At 31.2% G+C, this 23,216-nt stretch overlaps 1 protein-coding gene and 1 long non-coding RNA gene across 2 annotated transcripts; one reads left to right on the plus strand and one right to left on the minus strand.

Annotated features, from left to right (window-relative positions):
• Positions 1–4,432: 4,432 nt before the first annotated feature.
• Positions 4,433–6,358, minus strand: LOC137827223 (uncharacterized). The gene is made up of 4 exons (XR_011083687.1): positions 6,208–6,358; positions 6,003–6,109; positions 4,564–4,627; positions 4,433–4,477 (listed from the first exon to the last, which is right to left on the minus strand). It is a non-coding gene; the product is annotated as an uncharacterized lncRNA (long non-coding RNA).
• Positions 6,359–11,541: 5,183 nt separating this feature from the next.
• LOC137824309 (lethal(2) giant larvae protein homolog SRO77-like) lies at positions 11,542–21,368 on the plus strand. The gene is made up of 24 exons (XM_068629888.1): positions 11,542–11,770; positions 11,898–12,028; positions 12,836–12,920; positions 13,059–13,112; positions 13,448–13,539; positions 13,674–13,777; positions 14,789–14,864; positions 15,796–16,246; positions 16,792–17,130; positions 17,221–17,424; positions 17,532–17,630; positions 17,727–17,799; positions 17,966–18,093; positions 18,202–18,487; positions 18,582–18,820; positions 18,907–19,031; positions 19,178–19,295; positions 19,473–19,528; positions 19,631–19,724; positions 19,813–19,999; positions 20,116–20,196; positions 20,272–20,381; positions 20,465–20,527; positions 21,003–21,368. The coding sequence occupies exons 1-24, from the start codon at positions 11,723–11,725 to the stop codon at positions 21,108–21,110; spliced, it is 3,351 nt and encodes a 1,116-aa protein (XP_068485989.1). The 5' UTR covers positions 11,542–11,722; the 3' UTR covers positions 21,111–21,368.
• Positions 21,369–23,216: the final 1,848 nt, after the last annotated feature.

The raw sequence follows: 23,216 nt of genomic DNA on the forward strand, positions 1-23,216 counted from the left end.
CAAAAAGTTGAAGAAGAAATGGAAATGAAAGTCATAAAAGGGAATTCTTTAATATATGGGTGTCCTAACCTTCTTTTCTTCATGCTTCACTACCTTCCTCTAAACCCCAAAATCCTCTTCATATTTGAGATTTTGATTTAATGGGATAAGTGGCTTGTTGAGTTTAAACTTGGGCTTGAGACAAGAATTGTAAGTAATTATTTTATGTTCTTTGGGCAAAAATTAGCTCTCACTGGCAAGACCTAATGGTTAAAAGATATTACTTTTCTACTTCCATGTCCTTTATTCTTCTAACTTTTCTTTTTCCCCAAATCCTTTCAAAAGAGTTTCAAAATATTATATGTATCAATAAAAAGTATAGTAAATCTCTATTTTTCTATAATTATACAAGTTAAATAGAAAACACAAAAAATAATCTTAACAATTGTTTAAATAAAATGAAATAAATGAATATTATGCTTTCTCATTTAACCCTCATAATTATGTTGGTGTTGCTTGTAAAAATACCAACAATGGTATATTCAACATAAAATTTTTATGTTTGATTTAGTGTGGAAATGAGAATATCCTTATAGACTTAAATTATTCATTTATATACTAGCTTAGGGATGAATCAATTTCTTTTTTAGTGGAAAATTTCTCCTCATGATTGGTGTCTTCTTTGCATGGCTCAAATTGAAACTAGCATGTATGTTCTTACCAAGTGGCTAAAGATACTTAGATGTTTGTTTGTGATTCAGTCCTCCCCCAAAACCATTTTCTATCTACGCTTATTGTGGAGGAATGCATAACTAATAATATCAAGATCGATCGAAAAAGATTGGGTGTTCACTTTTGGAATTATAGTGGATGTAATAAATAAATGAGTTTGACTTCCAAAATAAAGTTCTAACTTCATGCACTTAATGTTGGAGGATTAAACCTAAAAACAAAACATTTTGCTTGCTTTGACACACCTTTAACTAGCTCTTCCAAGTTATTGTCTTTCTAGGTTCTTTCCATTGTGATAAGAGTTAACTTATGAACTAACTTGAAGTAGTTTAAGAACTTGGTTTGTTTTGTCTTTATAAGAAATTTAGAAGACAAAGAAACTCAAAGATGCTCATTACTAGACACAAATTATATACATATGATTGTATAAGTATGAAAGCTTGCATCTATGAGTAGAAGAATCTTGTAGGTGACATCAATCGTTCTGTTGTGGAGGTCAGATAGGCTAAGTTACAATCGAATTGTGATAGTTGGATTGTGACGCTCTTAAGTAGGAAAAATTTGTGCAATGACTATTAGTTATAACTTTTGACCTAGTGGTAAATGCTCAATGCAACGATTGATATCAGAACCAAGTTCATGAGTTTGATTTCCAGTGGGACAATTGTTGGGGGTAGATTGTTCCAGGTGGCATAAATTGTTTTGTGACAAAGGTTAGGTGGGTCAAACCACAATTGAATTGTGGCACTAGGGTTGTTACACTCTCAAGTAGCAAAAGTTGTGTCCTGGCTATCAGTTATAACTTTTAGCCTAGTGATATAAAAGTAAAAGAACTTCCTTCACACTCACAAAGTGCCTATAATTTTCTCTCAAAATTCAATATATCAAAAGTTCTTTACAAGAGAATAAATGACTAAATATGAAAATTCAATGCTATATGCATCCTAAATAAATGAAACTCTAAAACCTAAGGCCTCCTAATGTTGGCCAATAAATTAAAAGACAAAGGTGGGAATAAATTAAATTTTAGAATTCAAATCTAAATTTATATCAATCGATTTTATTTGTTCATGCTTGAGTTACACTTTCCAAGTTTAATTCACATTTATCATGTTTGGACTTCTCATTGGTTCTTCTTTACTTCTTAGTCGAGAATTGTATTGGACTTTAGGCTTGGATTAGTTCAAAATGTCCCTTCCTTCTTGGCCCTTCAATTTTCACACCTCTTAGCTTTGTTGGGATTAATACAAATACAAATTATTAAATGCACCTATTTATATAAATAAAATAAAATTTTAAATTTCTAAATTTTAAATTCGAAGTATGTTATACTATATAATAATTTATTATTCAACTACTCATCACCATGTGCATAACCCTATCTTTTAAAAACCTCCTCCACAAGGGTGGATGAAGTCAACTTGGATGACTCTTCTAATTTATGTATTCAAAAGTTGAGGTGTTGACATAATTAAAGATCATACGAGTTATTTCATTATGGGAATTAACTTAGTTATTAATGTAAGTTTGAAGGTATCTTTTCATGGCATCCTAATTACCGTCAATGTAAATTCCAATACACAAATGTTTATTTAAATATGATAAAGTATTACCCAATCCAGAAATTTATCAATGTGTTTGAATTTTCTTTTTCGAATATAAACTTTACATTTGTCTTCTTAATAATGTGTTACATCTTATTATTGTTCCATCTTATCACAACTAGCATTTATTGCATGGTCTATTATAACTTTAAGAAGTACATATTTTAAAGAATAATTAATTCACTATATTTTTTTATTATTTTTTTCAAAGAATATGATAAAGGAAAATATATCCACACAAAAATTTTCACCCAAGTTTTAAAGTCTAGAAATCTGTAAAGAAAAATTGCAATAATAAAAGATTGCTACTTATTCTCTGAACACTACAAAAAAAATCACTTTTAGCGATCACCAAATTCGGTTGCTAACAGTACAATAATCGGTCGCTAAACGTATCTGCGACTGAACAGTCACCAAATAAAGATGGAAGCGAAAACCATAGTCGCAAAGCCTTTAACGACCGAATTATAAAGTAGTCGTTAATTTGCAACCGATATTTTGGTGGCGAAATCGGTAGCAGAATATTTGGTCACCAAAATTTAGAAACCAAATTAGCAACCGAAATTGCAGTGGCTAAATCAGTCGCAGAAAATTTGGTCACCAAAATTCATAAACCAAATTAGCGACCAAAATTTTATAAAATATTGGTGGCTAAATCGGTGGCTGAAATAGAGGTGATAACGACCACCATTTTCGGTCGTTAATGGATTAAATTAATTAATTAAAAAAAATTGGTGGCTAATTCGGTGGCTAAATGAAGACCGCTTTAGGGACTAATTTGTTTCGGTGGCTAAATATTTTTCTTAATTACAGCGACCGATTCTATTTCGGTCGCTAATTTTTTTTTTGTAAAAATAGCCACCAAATCGATTTTGGTGGCTATTTTTATATGTATTGTTCATACCTATTTAAAATGGTATTTTAACCATTTTATAAAGAAATTCAAACCTGCTTATAAATACTCAAAATTCAATCAAGCTAAATACTAATGAACTTCAAATACAAAGTTTAAGAAGGAGTTGTACTCAAATTAAAAGTAAATCGTATTACACAACGAAAAGTATTAAAAACTAGTTAAAAGAGTCAGATCTATTATATAATTCAGCATTCAACTAATCTTCTTCTGAACTATCATCTCTAATGTTGTCTCCTTTATGATGTCCACTGGTAGTAGGATTTGAAGAACCTGATATGGGATTATTCATTTGAATGTGTTGCATGATTTGTTGCATCTGCTCATTTTGTTTGCACATCTGCTCATTATGTTTACGCATATGCTCATTTTGTTTGCTATGCTATATATATATTTTTCCTATAGACAAGAGAGATGAAGAATGTCATATTGAATCAAAAGATCATTAAAATAAGTAAAACTAGCTTCAGCCTAATAATAAAAGTTTAGTCACCATCATGGAAAACTAATAAAAATTGAGATATAATCAACCATTGATTAGCCATATTGCCAACAATTTCATCCCAATATCATACAAAAGAATAAGAAAGAAGAAACTACAAACTAAGGAAATGAATGCAGAGGCAAGTTTAGAATAGAGGGAAAAATATTTCACCTTTTATTTTTTAAAGTTCAACCATTAATTTGGTCCCTATAGTTGAACAAACTTTACATTTTAGTCTCATGTAAAGATCATATTTTTAGTCTTATACATACTATTGTAATCTCTTTTAATTTCTATGAATTTAAACTAACAGATTAAAAATGGTATGCATAAAAACTAAAAGTAATCGAAATAATGAGTGAGATAATGGCCAAATTATAATTACACGGTCTAAAAGACAAAATTTGTATAGCTAGAAGGACATAACGAGTAATTAAACCTCTTTTTAATATTGATTGTGATTTTTCAGTAAAAAATAAATTTTATGCACTCTGTTCTAAAGTGACGTCAATTGGAATGGTGTCCAAAATTAGTAAATAAGGAAGAATTTTGGAGAGTTAATTGCATATGAAAGATAAAACACCACATTGCACAATATTAATGTAGTAGTATAAACAGACACATGTAACAATGATAAAACAAGATAATTTTGTAACTCCGAAAGGTTCACTCTAAGAAAGGTGGAGTAAAACACAACAATACTTGAGAAAAAGAAAAATACCTGAGGAACAACAATTGCTAGATTTAGAACTCCTATGGCCAATCCTGCATAACCAACAGGCATCTTGAGATCAGAAACATTAAAAGACCAAATATTCAGGATATCAAAACTATCTACAACTAATACCAACCTTGGCCACCTCCTGAATCAACCATCAACTCTGTTGTGACAGCAAAGGGAACACTATAGGTAATCTGCCACAGATATGGGAAATTTATTATGCTATGCACTCCCTTAGGTATTTAATAAAGCTAATAGAATGATTGCTTGAGAAGATCTATAAGGAAACAAAATCTGGTGGTGCAACAAATAGTTTAAATGTAAAAGTCAAACAACTCATGCTCACCGTAAGAGGAAAACCAAGAAGAACAAATACAACTAAGGAAACAATCTTGATTGTTACACTTGCTCCAATTGACTTACTCAAATTTTGAGTAGTTTTAGATATTTCTTTTATTATTATGACAGATTTATCTTTTATATTCTGTTTCTGTCTATTAATTTAAATTCATATAAATGTCATGGTAGGTTAGATATTTTAGGGATTTCAAACTGGTTGCAAGCCTGTATATAGGGATTAATAGATGATTGTTGCCAAGTGTCTCCGCCATCAGTTTTGTTGCAATTCTAAGCTTGTGGGCAACATGTAACACAATCCACACACAAAGAGATAGCCTAAGATGATCCTAGAAAAGTTATTCATTCACTAAAAGTGGGGCTTGCAATCTCACTGGTTTCTCTTTTCTATTACTATCAACCACTCTATGAGAACTTTGGTCTATCAGTAATGTGGGTTGTGATGACTGTAGTGGTGGTTTTTGAGTACACAGTCGGTAAGCTAGTTTGTTCATATTTTAATCAATGATCATGATACACAAAACCATGTTTTTGGTTTTGTTTTCTTTTTATTTATTCCACAGTTAAACTAACCATTGTATTTGTAATTTATGGCACGTTTTTAGGAGCCACTCTAGGAAAAGGTTTGAATAGGACCATTGCAACATTGGCAGCTGGTGCTCTTGGTGTTGGGGCTCATTATTTGGTCAGCCTTTCTAGAGCAACAGGGGAACCAATATTGATTGGTGCATTTGTCTTTGTGCAAGGTGAAAAGAAGTTATATATACTTAATAAATAAACGAAATAACAACAATGACGATGAAGCTTTAAGAAAAGAAAAAAGCCAAAAGAATACGACTCTAGGGGTAGCTATTTTCAATCAATCATATAGTATATAGTTTTGATCGTTGTTGTTTTTTGTTTGTGTTTATAAGGTTTTTTCCGAAAGTGAAGGCAAGATGTTTGAAATTCCTATATACAGACTATTAATCAATTTAGAAATATTTTCCGAAACTGGTTGTTGTTTTAATGTAGACAGGCATACAGAGACACATGGATCAATAGAATGAAGGAAAAATATAACATCATAAATATAAGAAACATGATAAACATTCCAGACATATTTCTTCATTCAAACAACCACCACCTCCACCCTCTGAAACCGTAAGTCAAGTCATATTCAACTAAATTGTCTATAGACAAGAGTAAATATCCAAAAATGAAAAATCTCACCAACAAAGTTAACGTCTTTGATGTGCCACCCCTTTCAATTTGTAATTCAATATTCTTCTCACACTGTCATCAAGTAGAGTCTCCAGTTTCAAGAATTGGGTAATGACCTGCAATGAATTTTACAGAGTCAAGTTCTACAAAACAAATTATAAATGAGACTCCTATGTCTAAAGCCAACAACAAATTGATGCAAGCAATCAAATACCTTCGTTCACACCTTTGTTCGCACCTCCGTTCTCACCGTTCGCCTCCGCTCGGCTCCGCTCACACCTCCGTTCGCACCACGACCACCACCCACAACTTCCTCCTCTTCCGACCACCGCTTGCAGCTTCCTCCGCACCTTTCTTCATTCCTATCAGCAATTTTGGGTATTTGGTGCCCTAACAGCACCTGCAACTTAACTCTGAAGCTTAAAAAAAACAAATTCCAAATTTTATCTAATTGTCACGTTTTTTTTTTACTGAAGGCACCTCATTATAAATAATATTAAAAAATATAGCATTCATGTAAAATTAAAAAATAAATATTAAATAAGTATTTAAATATCCATGATAGTAAATATGGATATTTTAATCAATTAATTATTTTTCATAATAATACATTTTATAATTTCTAACTGGCATATACTTACCTCTGTTAATAATTTTTAATTAAAAAAAATAGAAACAAGTAAAAAAAGTGTTATTAATCAAAAAAAATTAATAATTAAAAAACTATTTACAATTTAATTCTAAAAATTTATTTATTTTTATAAAATTAAAGTTATTTTAAAGAGATCATTTTATTTAAATTTAATTACATAGCATAACTTAATTTTTTTAAAGGATTAATTTTATTAATAATAATATTTTGTTATGTAATTTTATTTAGAATTTTTATTTGAACTGATATTTTAAAAACAATATTTAATAAATTTTATTTAAATTTAAGAAATTACAAATATATTTGACATATATTTTTTAAATAGAAAAAGAAACCAGTAATACAACTAATTAGTTTTTAAACGGATGAGTACTCAATAATATTCAAAAGTATGTGTGATCTTTGTATAGTTTTTTAAAATAAAAATGAATTATTATTATTATTAATAGTAGTAGTAAAATAAACAATTATATTTAGCAACCAAAAGAAATTCGGTGGCTAAAAAATAAACGTATTTGGTGGCTGATTCAGTGGTAAAAATAAACAATTATATCTAACGATCGAAACAAAATCGGTGGCTAAAACATAAATAAATTTGGTAGCTGATTCGGTGGAAAAAATAAACATTTATATTTAGCGACTAAAAGAAAATCGGTGGCTAAAAAGTAAACATAATTGGTGGCTAATTCGGTGGCAGAAAAAAGCAATAAAATTTAGCGACCGAAATAAAATCGGTGGCTAAAAAATAAACATATTCGGTCGCTAATTCGGTTGCAGATATATTTTTCCCAATTTATTCGAAACAGCCACCACTTTAGCGACCAATGGTTTTGTCACTCTCATGTTCGGTCGCGGATTCGGTCGCAAATCTAACTAACATGATAAATAATGCAGTCGGTCGCTATTTCGGTCGCAAATCTGACACTACGGATATTTGGTGGCTATTTCGGTTGCAAATTGCAATCACTAATTTTCGGTGACTAAATTATTATTTCCTTGCAATGGAACAACATGTAACTCTATACTACCTCTTTTATAGAATGTAATGAAAGGACATTTGTTGAAAAAAATAAGGCAAGTGTGTTACTTAAAGAAGATAAGTAAAATGGACGATAAAAAAAAAAGGAGACCAATAGGTGATAAATAAATACTTTTCTTCAAATCTCATGAAAAGCAATAGATGCATGTCATCAAAATACTCCAACATTCACAAATTTAGTAAAATAAAAAAAATAAACCACATAGATACTGATTACTTTAAAGTGGCTCAAGATATAAAAGGAAGTGAACATAAAATAATAATATAAAAGAGAGTAAATTTAATCTATAATCTTCTTTAACAATCTTTATTCTCAATAAATAACTCTTTAATTCTAGAGTGAGAGCACCTAAAATAAGTGAACAAATATTTGTTTTCATCCTCTGTGGCATTAGATCTAAGTTTAGATGAAGAAAAATCAATGTCATCTTTTATAAACAATTTATTGTTGTAAGTCAGGAGTGACTTATTGTTGAAAAAAAAATACTTATGTTGTAAGAATATGGAATAACTTTACAGACAATACTTATGTGGTCAGCATGGCAAAATTAGCAAAAGAAATATTTGTGATGTAAATAAAGAGTCACATTACTAATACTCATGTTTAGTGAAACTTAACTAGTTAGTCAAGAACTTAAAGTAATCTCACAATAAAATGAATTAATATAAAAAGTATCTTTCTTATTTATCTTCTCCTTATCCATTTTGATCTTAAGAAACTAACATTGGATTGTGGTTTTTATGTTTGTGAAAATATCTATTTTAAAAGGCCATCATTTGTTGTTTCCATCATCTGTAGATATCAAACCTTGAATTTGATTTTATTTTTATATTTTAAAAAGCCAACAAATGAGATTGATAAGGGCCAAATATATTTATATTTTGATCCTAAATGTGACAATTATTTAACTTATCATTCTTTTATGTTATCTTTTAGTAACTTTTGATTTAACTTTACACAAAAAAAATTATTATAATTTTACTTTTTTCTTAGTTTTATTTCGATAAACAAGTTCATGAAGAAGAGTTTTTGCTCAAGAGTCATATGTCTTTAAAATAACAAGTCAAAATTATGATGTGGACACTAAAATTGTTGCGCACTTAACCTAAAGACACAATCTAAGTGGGTTTCAATACCAAAAATAATATATTATAAAATTGTTATAAATAAAGGGTTAGAGGTGCAACCACATCAAAAATGAAACACACTAGTGGATGTTGGATCGAGCACTTACCAATGGGCTAAAAGTTATAGCTAATAGTGAGGGTACAACTCTTTCTATTGAAGAGTGTAACAACCCAAATGCCACGATTTGATTGTAACGTGGCCCATCTAGCCTTCTACCATGAGACAATTGATACCACCTGCAATAATCTCTCCCTTAGCAATTGTCTCACTATGAATTGAACTCTTTGATTGTGACTTGGTTCACCTGAACTATGACACATGACAATTGTGCTACCTACAACAATCTCCCTCTAAACAATTGCCCCACTGGAAATTGAACTCGTCACCTTACCAATTGTTGGACTAACATTTACCATTGGACCAAAAGTTATAGTTGATAGTCAGGGCACAACTCTTTCTACTTAAGAGCCTAACATCCCAAGCCCCATGATTCAATTGTGTTTTGGTGCACTTGTCCTCTACCACAGGACAATTAATACCATATGCAACAATAAATACTCCACACTAGACACTGGATTTAGAGAGTAATTTCTTTTAATGACCAATATGGTTTTAAGCCATGAGCAACTAAGCCTTTTATTGATAAATTTATCATACCCGTGTGGATTTAATATTTGGAGTTTTGTTCATTTAATACTTGTAAACAAACTAGTACGCTTGCCAATAAGTCATAAGAAATCTTATAGTACTTGTGAAAATATTTAAAAAAACACAATTCAATTATCTTATGTTTTTCTTGTTTTACAGTTTGGTGTCAGAGCTCAATTTGGAGTTTCCTACCAATCTTCTTCTAGAGTTTTTTTTTATATTATTAAAAACTTTGTTTTCTTAGTGTGTTAGACGATTCTATATCATTTGGTTTTCCTTGTGATTTTTAGTTAGGTTTAGGCTCTTTTGTCTAAGTACATGAAAGTCAATAGGATTTAGAGTCCACATGAGTCATATCCTCCTCATTAGACATTTACATATTCTTCAAGAATAAAAGAAAATATAAAAGGAAAAATAAATAGAATCAAGAACGAGATTAACAATCCAACTTAATTAAGTAACACTTTTTTTTATGTAAATGGAAGGTCAAACATTTTTAATAAAAAAGAAATGCATGCAAGGCTAAAGACACAATTTTTGGATGATTGATAAGGTTTCATCACTCCCCATTCCTATACTCCCTATTCCTATAGAAGTGGTAAAGACGCCAGGCTAGGAGATACAAGTACAAGGTCATTGAAGAAAAACAAAAAGGACTCTCCTTGAAATCTTTTCATTTAATACTTTATCATAAAAAAATAATATTAAACATTCAAAAGATAATGTATATGTTTGTGTTTTGTTATGTAAGTGTTTAAGTAAAATCTTATAACAATGGTGCTTCCAAGAAATACATACGTATACCATTAAATACTTATATCTCACTAAGACACTGTTTTCATTAGTTTATTTTTTGTATTCCATATTAAAAATGTATGAAGGACGAAGACAAGTGATCATGAAACATTGTAATTCTTTAAGTCTTATGTGAGTGTCTAATGTTCTTGCAAAATTCTTACTTTCTAGACTTGGATGACATCTATTCCCAATTTAGGATGTTCCCTCCTTAGATGAACATGATGTCTCATTTATTTTAAGATCAAGATGTTCTCTTTATTAGAATATAAGTTAGTTCGTGAAAATGTACATGTGAAAGACATTATTTACGATAAAGTCAATTGAGATGTACATAAAGTAATTTTTCATAGTAAATGAACAACAATAATATATTGAAATATTCTCTTATTTACATTATTTTAATGAGTTTTTACCTTCATAAATCTCTCGTCAGTGTCCAATATTTATCATAATTGAAATATACTCAAATTATTTATATAATATTGTCCTTTTAGTTGAAGTAATTTTAACTATGAATAATATCCTTTAGTTATATCATTTTGTATAAAACATTTTTGTGTGGAGATTTATTCTCTTAATGTTACAACATTTCATATCTTTAAATTGTATCATCACATAAAATAAGTAACTTGTTTAATCATAAAATTGTCTACTCACCTGTTCTACTAAAACTAAATTGAACTTGTATGTTTTAAATGTCCAATTACTTAAATAATTGAGTGAGATATCTCTACAGATTATATGAATGATATCAAATTTAATATCAGCAAATTGAATAAAATATTCAAACATATTAAATAAACGAATCTGATTAGATTAAATCGACGAATGAAATAACATATTCAAACATATTAGATGAACGAATCTAATTAACCTGAGTAAAATATAATAACACTAGTAATAATGATAGTATAGACCAAATTACTAACATTTTACACCATAAAAATTGATTTGAATGAAATTTATTATATATATATATAATAAAATTGTGACATCATATATTTATAGTATTTTTACTTTATTCTTAATAATTAAAACAATTGCCCAAGATAATATTTTTTTACAAGAGTTTAAAATTAATAAAAAAAATTAGAAATATCCAGCCAGCCTTTCCCAAAAATTGGAGATGCGGGGTATTGATCCCCGTACCTCTCATATGCTAAGCGAGCGCTCTACCATCTGAGCTACATCCCCATTTGAAATTCAACACTTTAACTATTTATAATATCGTTTGAACTATTATGACTAACAAAATTTAGAAAAGGTGTGAAACAACTCTTTCATTGACCAATGACCAGCAGATGAGCTGAAGAATTTTTCTTTTCCATTTTATTAAAAAGAAAGTTTTGATTTTTGAAGCAAAGAAAAAATACTAAGCATTGGAATGATCATCAGTTCATCAAAAAACTGAGGAAGACACCTAAGACTCGGCAACAACAACAACAACTACATCATCGGCAACCATGTTTGCCAAGAGGTTGTTTGACAAGGCTCTGCTGCACCATTCCAACGTAAATTAAAAACTCGAATATAAAAATCCTATCTTTCTCATCTAACTTTTCTTTTCTTCTTCTGGGTTTCCTTTACTCTTTCATGTTGTGATTTTTTTTTTCTGGGGTTGGGTTGGTTTTGGTTCAGCATAAGTTGCAGCATGGTGGTTTGCAGGGAAGTGAGTTGGATCCCAGAATTGTGTTTCACTACGGCATTCCATCCACTGCTTCAGTTCTCGCCTTTGATCCCATTCAACGACTTTTGGCTATTGGGACTTTGTCAGTTCTCTATCTCTCTGAATTTGTTTTTGATAGTTATTGTTTTTATTCATTGGGTATGGTACTGTACCTTGGACTTACGGTAATGTTAAATAATTTTCTATTTATCGTCTAACAATGGTCCTACCTTGCTCAAATAGTAGGATTATCTCTGATAGAGGATACGACGTGGTTTATATAAAAAAACAATTTAATATTTATGGTACTTGGTTGTTTAGTAATGGGGGGTGGGGTTAAAAGGGTTTTTGGATTCAACATTTCAGTATAATTTGATCTCGGGTTATTCTAATTATCCGTGATAAGAAATTTGAAGTTGCTCTTTTGTCTTTTTCAATTATTATACGGTGGTTTAGTAATTGCAGTTAGAACTGCTTCCATGCATGAGACAAATTTTATTTGGTCAAAGTGAATTCTGAAATTTAGGATGAAAAAATCTCGGTGGGTTATCCTTACTAACCTTGAAATGAAGTTCAGTTCATTGTTAGGGTCCACGGGATGAAGGGTGATGTGATGCCTAGTTCGCTGTTTATATTGACACTTTTTTTGGGTCTTTCAGTTAAAAATGTGCATAATGATAATAATAAGAAACGGTCATTCTGTGAAGAGAAAGTCTAACTGAATTCTTGTACATGTTTAGCCAGAAAATGTGGGATGACATGATTCTTATCATAATGGTTAATGCATAATTCTTCAAATGTTATGATGACTTGACACCAGGCATATAGCATGATTTAATCATAGCTGGCAAATGGATTTCATTATAGGAGGTGAGTGTTTGATTGCTTATATTGGGTAGTTCAATGGCAGGGATGGAAGACTTAAGGTGATAGGTGGTGATAATATAGAAGGACTTTTGGTTTCTCCTAAGCAATTGCCTTACAAATACTTGGAAGTAAGTGTCATTGAACTTCTCAAATTGACATGCGGTTAGATCTTGTTGGATTTTCTATGCTGCAAAATTGTCAATTTTTTTTCCATCTAAGCTCATGTAAGTAGCATATTGATCCTTTGATTCTTTTGGCACTCGCAGTTCCTGCAAAACCAGGGGCATTTAGTTGGGGTCTTAAATGACAATGATATCCAGGTAATTTCTTTCCTACATTTAACTATCGGCTTGTGTTGATACATTTTTTTCTAACAGCTTTCCCCCTAAATAGGCTAAATATTGTGGTTTTCATCAGTCCTTTACACTTATCATTGATATCTCTGAGTTATGTGGTTGCTTTCCTTTTCTAGTTTCTTTTCTTACCATTCATCATTAATTGTAGAATGGAAAGTAACGTGTGTGATTTTTCATCATCCAGCATTTTAGCATGTCAAGTTATGGTCTATATCAGTAAAGTGATTGACTAAGAGTTCCTTTCTTATAAAAGTTAAGGCTTAGAATGTCTTTTTGTATTTTTCTTATGATTTTGGCAGGTTTGGAATCTTGAGAGCCGGAGCCTTGTTTGTTCTTTAAAATGGGAATCCGATATTACTGCTTTTTCTGTGGTCAGCGGTTCACATTTCATGTATGTTTATGGAAAATTTATAAGCAGTAAATCTCTATACTTTTGCTCTTGTTCCTAGTAGTAGATAGCTGCGAATGGTTGTGATTACATTTATGCGGCCCTTTATTAGTAACATTACTTGTTATAATGTTCAGTTATGTTGGGGATCAGCATGGCTTATTTTCTGTGATAAAGTTTGAAGCTGAGAAAGGACAACTTTTGAAGGCATCATATAATTTGTCAGCAAAATTTCTAAGGGGTATTTTTTTTTAGTTTTTTGGTCTTTTGTTTTGATGATTGATATATAATACTGATAGACTTATTTGATAAAAAATGGAAATACGATGAAAGAATTGAAGGAAAATGAACATTGACCCAAGATTGTTGTTATTCAGAAGTTGACTATGCAAGCCTCAAGAATTTCCCGTAAACAGGGTGTGTTTGAGAGCACCCAAACCTTCCTAACTTAATTCTCACTCTGTAACTGTCAAACGACTACTACCTTTATATTTTTAGTGCATAGTTACAAATTCATTTTGTTCCCTCTCTTGCCTTATTAATTCCCTACGCACACACTTTTAATCATTGGATGAATCAAATGCATACATTGCATTTTCTGAAGTCATATTGCATAGAATAGAAGCTAAAATCACTGGGTATTATTTATATAATACAACAGAAAGGGAGCTTAGCTTAGCTCCTTACAACTGTGTAAAGTCCTCATGAAAGCACAGAAAACAGTAGCAAAATTGATGAAAAAAGCCAGAGGCTGCAAAATAATCTAACCGCAGGCCAATAGGCACCAACCTTCTCTCAAAGTTCTGTTTTTCTCCTCTTGACCCTCACTTTCCTTTTAAATGTTCATCTCTCCCTCTAATCATGCCAGGATCTTCTCATCTCATGCTATATGATGTCGGTCCTTTATGCTTAGAGTCCATCTACAGTTTGGCTCACAAGTAATTATTCTTTCATTTCTTTCACCTCTCTCACTATGGAGTATGGATCCCCGTCATCCCCCTTCTCCTGGTGTAGACTTGTTTCAGTGCCTAACAATCTTATTTTCCACACAGAAATTATGTTTGGCTCATATTGGATGAGGGTAGCACTAAGATAAACAATGCTGTGTCGCATTGCAATATTAATCTTACATAACCACTATAATCAAATATCTTGAGTTGATTCATGGTTCTGTCTTCCAGTATTTAATTTTTTTATTTATTTTCTTTGATTTAAGAACTGCTTGTTATCATTGTTTTATTCTCTTTGACAGAAGCTGCAGGCTTTTCAGATCCCAGTGTACAACCAATCATTGGAATTCTTTTACAACCTTCTTCATCTGGGAACAGGCAAGATAATAAATAGTATACAGCATTTTAGCCTTACATCTCTTTCTGGCAAATTTATAAATTGGAATTTTTACTTGACAGCTACTTATTGATTTAGCCTAACTAACAATGCCAATTGAAAAATAGGATTTTGTAAAATTAGAGTATAACTTTTTATTTTAACATTCATATTTTTAATTCTCACTATCAATATAATTTCTCAGATTTTCAAAAGTACTACAAACATTTGATGAAAAATGCAGAGCCATCCTCCAAAACAGTTTGTGTAATTTTTCATAGTATATATTCTCAGAGACAGAGACAACACTGCTTGATTTCATGAGTATGTATTCTATATCGTATATGTATCTAAATTTTTGAACCCCTGAATGATATGATGGGTGACCATATTTCAGACAGCAAATATTTCGATCAGTAGTTTGATACAGTTGTGTGACTCATGTTCTGATCTGTAGGAATTGGGGTTGTTTGCTTGTGAAGAATTCTTGACTATTTCATAGGGACTTAAATATTGTGGGATGCCTAAGTCCCACATTTAATAGTATGAGATGCTCAGTGGAGTATATAAGTGTTTGGTTCTCCCTCCTTAATAGTTTAAGTGTGGGTTCTCCAAGTGTTTGGATTCTTATCAGTTAGTATCAAACTAGTTGTTGATGTCTTGGAAAGGAGCTTCCTACTGAGAGTTTTGAGGTGTGGAGGATTTTAAACCAGTAGAGAAGTTCAGTGAGGTGATAAACTCTTAGGGCAATTATATGATTGGGTATTATGAAGTGTCTAAGTCCCACAATAAAGTACTATAGGATGTTTGGTGAAGTATTTAAGTATTTGATTTACCCCTTTAATAGCTAACTTTTAATCTAATATTCCATAGTTGTGTAAAAGAAGTTATATTTTCAATTCAATGAAGAATAAATTATTTTATATTTTGTAGACTCTTGATTGCATTTGAGGATGGGTTGCTCATTCTTTGGGATGTTTCTGAAGCTCGAATTGCGTTCCTTGGTGGTGGAAAAGATCTCCAATTGAAGGATGAGGATGGTAACCCTTCTACTGAAACGGGGGCTAATCCTCCAGCTAATATTATTGAACAAAATCTGGGAGACAAAGAGATAACTGCTCTTTCCTGGGCATCTTCTACTGGGTCTATTCTTGCGGTGGGATACTTAGACGGAGATATCCTTCTATGGAACTTGTCATCAGCAGCACCTTCTAAAGGTCAAGAAACTTCTAAAAATGTTATTAAGCTGCAACTTTCGACTGCAGAAAGAAGACTCCCCGTCATTGTCTTAAAATGGTCCGACAGCTATAAATCCCAAAGTGATAATTCTGGACAGTTGTTTGTCTATGGTGGTGATGATATTGGATCTGAAGAAGTTCTGACAGTAAGTTATTTGTTTGTCTGTTTATCATTTTATTTTAAATTGATTTCTATTGGTTTTATGGCAATTGCTTCTGAATTATAATAAACTATACTGGTTATAAAACATCTAATACATTCAAAATTGGTTCAAGGTTGTGATTGAAACATTCTTATATGTTTCATCATTCCTAAAATCTGAAATGTATTGAAGAAGTATTTTACTTGGACTTTGCAGGATATAAAAAATAATGGAATACTCCTTATGATGTTGTAAACCTGATTGAGCACCATCCTGGTTGGATAAACTTTAAAAATATAGATATTTAATGTAGGTTTATCATCTGATTACTAAATTGAGGATTTCCCCTGATATTTTTTCATTATTTTCTTCCCATATCTTCTGTTAGTTTAAATGGTAAGGTTGAACAAATATGATGTTGAGGTTGTTGTAGGATTTCTAGTCACTTGTTACCATTGCTTGATGGCCAGTATTTTTTCTTATTAAAATGTTTTCTAAGCATGTATGTTATGTCCCCCTAAACTTTAGAATGCCTCTTTTCATTACAGGTTTTAACTCTTGAATGGTCATCTGGAACGGAGTCTGTAAGATGCACTAATCGTGCAGACCTTACACTTAGTGGTTCTTTTGCAGACTTGACTTTACTGCCTAGTCCTGGAACAAACGGGCTGAACAGTAAAGATGAAGTTTTTGTACTTACAAACCCTGGACAACTACATTTGTATAATAGTGATAGCCTGTCCACATTGACATCCCAGCAGAAACGGACGCCATCTGTTCCTGCTGTAGAATTTCCGGTGCTAGTACCTATGACTGATCCATCTTTGACTGTTGCAAAACTTATCAGGTTGCCCAGTAAGTCAAATTCATCAAAACTTCTCACTGAGGTAACTTTTTTGCCTGCGTGTAATTTGTCACACTTTCAGTTAATCTTTGTTTGTTATATTTTTTTCATCTACTTATTTCATTTATCTTAGGTTGCTTCAGCTTTGAGAACTGGCTTGAGGCCTGGATCTGCCCCTTCAGATTGGCCCTTGACTGGGGGTGTTCCCAGTCAGTTGTCTGCAACAAAAGGTGCTGAGGTTGAGAGTGTTTATTTTGTGGGTTATTCTAATGGATCTGTCCTTGTGTGTGATGCTACACATGCAGTCTTATCTTATATTTGCTACATAGAGGGAGAGGTAAGCATTCTACAACTACTTTGTCCCCAAATCAACTCAAAGACAATGTCCTTACATTTCCACATATAATTTGTTTTTTGTCACACAATTATCTCGTTTTTTGGTAGGTGAATGGTACAAAAGTGGCTGGTTCAGATGCTCCAGTGACAAAATTGGACTTCTGCTCTGTTTCCTTACTGTTGGCCGTGGGCAATGAATGTGGTCTTGTCAGATATCTTCTTAATATGTCAATCTATCAATCTATCTTACATAACACAATATTTTTTCTGTGCTTATTTCCTTTGCTGTGATGACTTTAATAGGTTCGCATTTATGACCTCAAAGTCCCCTCCAATAGAAAAAATTTCCATTTTGTCACACAATCAAAATGTGAAGGTGATTCTTAGATTTCTGTCACCATAATGGAAGTCTATCTTCTTTGTTTGAGTTTTTACCCGGCCCCTTTCTCATGTTTCTTGTGTTTCCAAAGATATCTATGCTGAAAAATGAAATTGTTATGCCTTGACTCATTGTATCGTGATTTGTGAAATGTGTTTTGCAGTTCATGATGTTCCACAAGGAAAAAAAACTCATTGTAGTGCTGTCTTTTCTCTTCTGGATTCTTCAGTACAAGCATTATCATTTGCAAATTCTGGAACCAAACTTGCTATTGGATTTTCAAGTGGTCGTGTGGGTATTATCTGACTACTTGTTAATTCTCGTTGCCTTTTTATTTGATCGTAAGGGGTAGTGGGAGGTCTCTCAATTGATACATCTTGGTAAATATCTTCTTTCCAGGTTGCAGTCTGTAATATGACTTCATTGTCAGTTTTGTTCTTGATTGATGGTGCACCTTGCTCAACCTCTCCCATTACTTCATTGGTTTGGAAACAAGAAGCATGTTTTCAAAGTTATGTGAACTTAAAGCAATCAGATACAGTTTCAGGAAACTCTCTTGAAGAAATACTATTTGTGTTATCCCAAGATTCAAAACTTAACATAGTTGATGGTAATAGTGGTAAAATGATCTCTAGTCGACTATTACATGTGAAGGAATCAACTTCAATTTCAATGTATGTTATAGGCAAGTACAAATTTCATGAAGAACACAAAGCATGTTTTCAGTTTTTTTGCTCTCGAAATATCATTGAAAATTCTGACAGATTTTTGTACCTCAGAGGGTAGCATCTCAACCTCTGAAGCATCAAATGACAAGCTGCAGGATGAACTCTTGAAGAATACTGCTGATGCTAGAGCTGATGAGCAGGAAGAACCCTTATCAGCTAGGGTAAATTCATCAGAGGCGGATCTTTCCTGTTCAGAAGCCTCACATTCTGGAGATTTAATGTTGGATCCACTTGTTGTGCTATGCTGCGAGAATTCATTGCGCTTGTTCTCGTCAAAATCTTTGATAGAGGTTCATTAATTCATTATCACTTCACATTTACATTTACATTAAGTCTGTATGCGAATGAATTTGACTTATATGATAATTCTTTACAGGGACATAAGAAACCAATTCGTAAAGTGAAACATTCTAAATCTTCTTATTGGACTTCGATTCTTAAGAAAGATGATAAAGTTTATGGGCTTCTATCATTGCTTCAGACCGGAGCCTTTGAAATCAGGTGAAAGTGCTAGTGTTTTTGTTCTTTCTTTTGTTTCTAAAGGGTTGGGTTGGGGGAGTATTTTGAATAAGACAATGTGGATTCTAGCAAATCAAATTTTCTTTGAAATGATAAATTATTGGATTATTTTGCTCGTCCTTGGACAGGTCTTTGCCAGATTTGCAATTGGTTGCAGAAAGCTCTTTATTGTCAATTTTAAGATGGAATTATAAAGTGAATATGGATAAAACCATGTGTTCTGATGATTATGGACAGATAGTGCTGGTACAATTCTCTCTATAACTTTCAAATTGTCAAGAATTTCATCTCTGTTTTTACGCCCTGTTTTTTTACTGGATACTGTAAAACATATTTGAGTATTGAGGTGAAAGCATTCAAGTCAAATTCAAAGTCTGCAACTTTTGGTCTTCAAAGCACCCTTCTTATATTCATAACTTACAGGCAAACGGTTCTGAATTGGCATTAATCTCATTACTGGCTGGCGAAAATGAATTCAGGTATCTTTGTTATCCTGTAATGATGCAATAACATTGTGGACTTTTGGTTAAACTGTAGTAATAAGGAAGAAAAAGATGACTAACATTGCTATCCTGCTTTAGTAATCTGGAGCATTTGCCTTGTCTTCATGACAAAGTTCTTGCAGCCGCAGCTGATGCTGCCTTTAGATTCTCTACAAATCAGAAGAAAAAACAGGTTTGAGGTTCTTTGATTTACCTTAGTTTGGATCCTAATGTTCACACCATTAAAAAGTTGTTTAATTAGCTTAACCATTTTGGTGCAGACCATGGTACCAGGGATTCTAGGTGGTATTGTCAAAGGACTTAAAGGAGGAAAACCCTCTCAAACAGATGTGACTAAAAGTCCAGCCTCCGATTTTGGTAATTTGGAAGACATTTTCTTTAAGCCCCTGTTGCCTGATCCCCTTCCAACAGTGGATGTCGCAGATAATAAAGTGGAGCTTGATATAGGTTTACATTTTTGTTTAAACTTGGTGTTTATTGGATTTCATAACTAGAACACTTCCACACTTTGAAGTTTGAATTGTCAAAAACAAAACCTCAAAATATTCTTTTTTTGGGCACAGATGACATTGAAATAGATGAGCCCAACCCGCCAATATCTAAGACTTCTACTTCATCTCCTGATGTTAAAAACAAGCAAAAAGGTAAATCACTTTCTCAAAACATGTATCATATTTTAACTACAAAGATTAGTGACAGTTTCTTCCTTTTGCCTGCAGATAAGTTACGAGATAGGGAGAAATTGTTTGAAGGTGGTACCAATAAGGATGATGTAAAGCCAAGGCTTAGAACACCTGAAGAAATTATGGCTGCTTATAGAAAAACTGGGGTAGTGCTAAGCTGTCCATCCTCTTTGTCTTTTAACACTGTTGGTATCAATGAGTTAAATTATTAATCAACATCTGATTTCAGGATGCTTCTTCAGCTGCTGCACAAGCAAGAAACAAGCTTATGGAGAGGCAGGAAAAATTAGAGGTAGAAAATTATCTCATCTCATCATGCCAACTTACATAACTTACAATCAAATTCTGTTGCTGGGCAATTCTTTAAAATAAACAGGGAAACACCTTTTGTTTAGTCCTTATGTAAAAAAAATTCGTTTTTAGCACTATATTTAACAAAAAACGATTTTTTTGTAGGGAAAACTATATGGTTTTAATCCCTTAGTAGGATTAACAACAGAACTTTCGTAATTTTTAGACTAATACTTGTAGAGACCAATGCAAAAAAATGTCATTTTCAAAGACTAAACTTATTTAAGCCAACCTTTTTTTTTCATCTTTTACATTGAAGTTGCTGTTTGTCTATTTTTCTATTGTTAAATATAAAACATCTCTTCACTCTCTAGTCTTTTAGTACGAAGGGGTCACTAATTTCTTATGCTTGAAGCATCTTTATCATGATTCATAAACGCTGCCAAAATGAAGTTTTACTGTTCAATTTGATTCAGAGAATCAGCCAACGCACTGCCGAATTGCAAAGTGGAGCTGAAGACTTTGCATCATTAGCAAATGAGCTTGTCAAGACCATGGAAAGGAGGAAATGGTGGCAAATATAGAAAAAAAAAATTGTATGTATTTATTTTCTTGTATATATTTGTGGCTGTTAGCGTTGTTTTTGTTTCATCTGTGGAATAGAATTAGCAAAAGGAAAACACATAACATCTGCAGAGTTAGTGGTTATTCTTTACAGCTACTACAATTGTGCCATTATTTGTTTTCACAATTTGAGATATTTGAATCATATCAGTTTCATATTGTAATAGTGATAGATATAAAGAATATAATGAGAGAAAAAAGTTGCAGTTTTTTTCAAATATGTGAATGCTATGCTTAGATTTTTTAATTAGTCATCTTTGTTAGAAAATGTAAATGAGTGAAGTATGGATTTCGGAAAACACTTTGAACAAAGATTGGGATCATATGGTAGAGCATGATGTTACATGTAGCAAATCTTATGAAAAAAAGTTGTGTAAGATTAGTTAGTATTAAAAGAGTAATGTTCCTTTTTGTTCTAAAACAAATTTGTTATGATTATCTCTTCCAAATGGAAAGTCTATTCAGAATGCACTTGTGATATTGCATAATGAATCAGTAATGTTTCTTTTCTTTCAAATAATTGAACTGAATCATTTTATAAAAAATGGTCTGTTAAGATTTAGTTTTTTCAAGAAATTTAACTAGATTTAATTTTTTCAAAGAATTTAGCCAGATTGAATGAACTATTTTATAAAATCTGTTCAGTCAATTGAACTGTGTTCATAAAATTGTTTGATTAAGATTGTTTTTAAATCAGTTTGATTGTTTTTGGATTTTCTTTTATCAGGTTGATTCAGTTCTGAAACAGTTTTGTTCAAAATATTTTACACATAATTCTCAACACTTATAACACTATATTCCCTGTCCTTTTTCATAAGAAAGACTTGATGCCAACTTTTTTTTATCAAAAACATATACGAATAATTTATTTCATAAATATTTCTGAAAAAAATAATAAATAAATTTGTTTACAAGCTAAAATTAGTTTATACCTAAATTAATTCGTAGGTTTGTTTAAATAATTTCTTAATTTTGTTATCTTTAATTTATATATAAATTAATTTTAGTTTATAAATAATTAGTATTTTATTTTTCTCCTAAAAAAAAGTTTGACCAAATATTTTTTTAACCGTTTTAGTGTCATTGGTGACAACCATTCATAAAAATTATTAATTGATTTAGAAAATTATTGAAATTAAAATAACTGGATTTTGATTCAAACATTAACTGCAGCATCATACTCTTATTCATCTTAATTTTTGACAAATTAGAATGATTACATGATCAGGAGTGCTTTGAGAGAGTAACTGAAAAAATAATTAAAAACTAAAAAGATGGTAATTTTTGTTGAAGGTTGTATTTCGTTATTAAGTAGAAATTTTTAGTGAGATTAGTAATAATTTAGTTGGTAACTTTAAAATAACATAAAAAGAAATATTTATGCAAATTCTTTATTTATATACAAAAGATGATTTAGGAAATTCTAGTTTTAGTTTATTTTTTAAAGTTCATAACAAAATTTAATAACGTTTTATTCCCGTGATGAATCCCTAGACATGATTTTTCTTTATATTTGACTTTCTTCAGCAAAGTTAATCTAACCTCTGGAAGAAATTTGATTTATGTGTATTTTATTTAAATAATTTTCCCAAATAATTTTACTATTAACAACACAAAATATTACTATTAAAAGCCTAAACCCTAAAATATGGAAAAAAAAATCAAAACCTTGTTTTAAAACCAAATTCAAAACAATAAAACATAAAAGAAAATATAATAATAAAAAACACATCCTCACATAATCTAAGAGACTTATATCCATGAATTATTCATTAGTTTTTAATATGTTAACATATAAATGAGATACTAATGTATTTTTCAACTTACATTATAATTTTTACAATAACTTCATAATTCATTTATCTTTACTTATTGATTTACCACATAATTTAAACTGATTTACAATACAATCTAAACAAATAATCATATTTTCTTATTATAATTATAGTTAGTTGTAATTCTTTTTATAATATTTGTATTTGTCACATTTTTCACAACCAAACAATACATGTCTTTATTATTTATGTTTTCGTTATTTTTTAGTCATCTGTTGTATTTAAACTTGA

Source organism: Phaseolus vulgaris, chromosome 8 (assembly GCF_000499845.2).
Source record: "Phaseolus vulgaris cultivar G19833 chromosome 8, P. vulgaris v2.0, whole genome shotgun sequence".
NCBI lineage: Eukaryota > Viridiplantae > Streptophyta > Magnoliopsida > Fabales > Fabaceae > Phaseolus > Phaseolus vulgaris.

What these genes read in the sequence shown, in the direction of transcription:
- LOC137824309 (XM_068629888.1), top strand. Translation starts at nt 11,723, where the DNA reads ATGTTTGCCAAGAGGTTGTTTGACAAGGCTCTGCTGCACCATTCCAAC. An exon ending in CTCTGCTGCACCATTCCAAC is followed by an intron (nt 11,771 to 11,897) that starts GTAAATTAAAAA and finishes GTTTTGGTTCAG; the next exon opens with CATAAGTTGCAGCATGGTGG. An exon ending in AGAGGCAGGAAAAATTAGAG is followed by an intron (nt 20,528 to 21,002) that starts GTAGAAAATTAT and finishes AATTTGATTCAG; the next exon opens with AGAATCAGCCAACGCACTGC.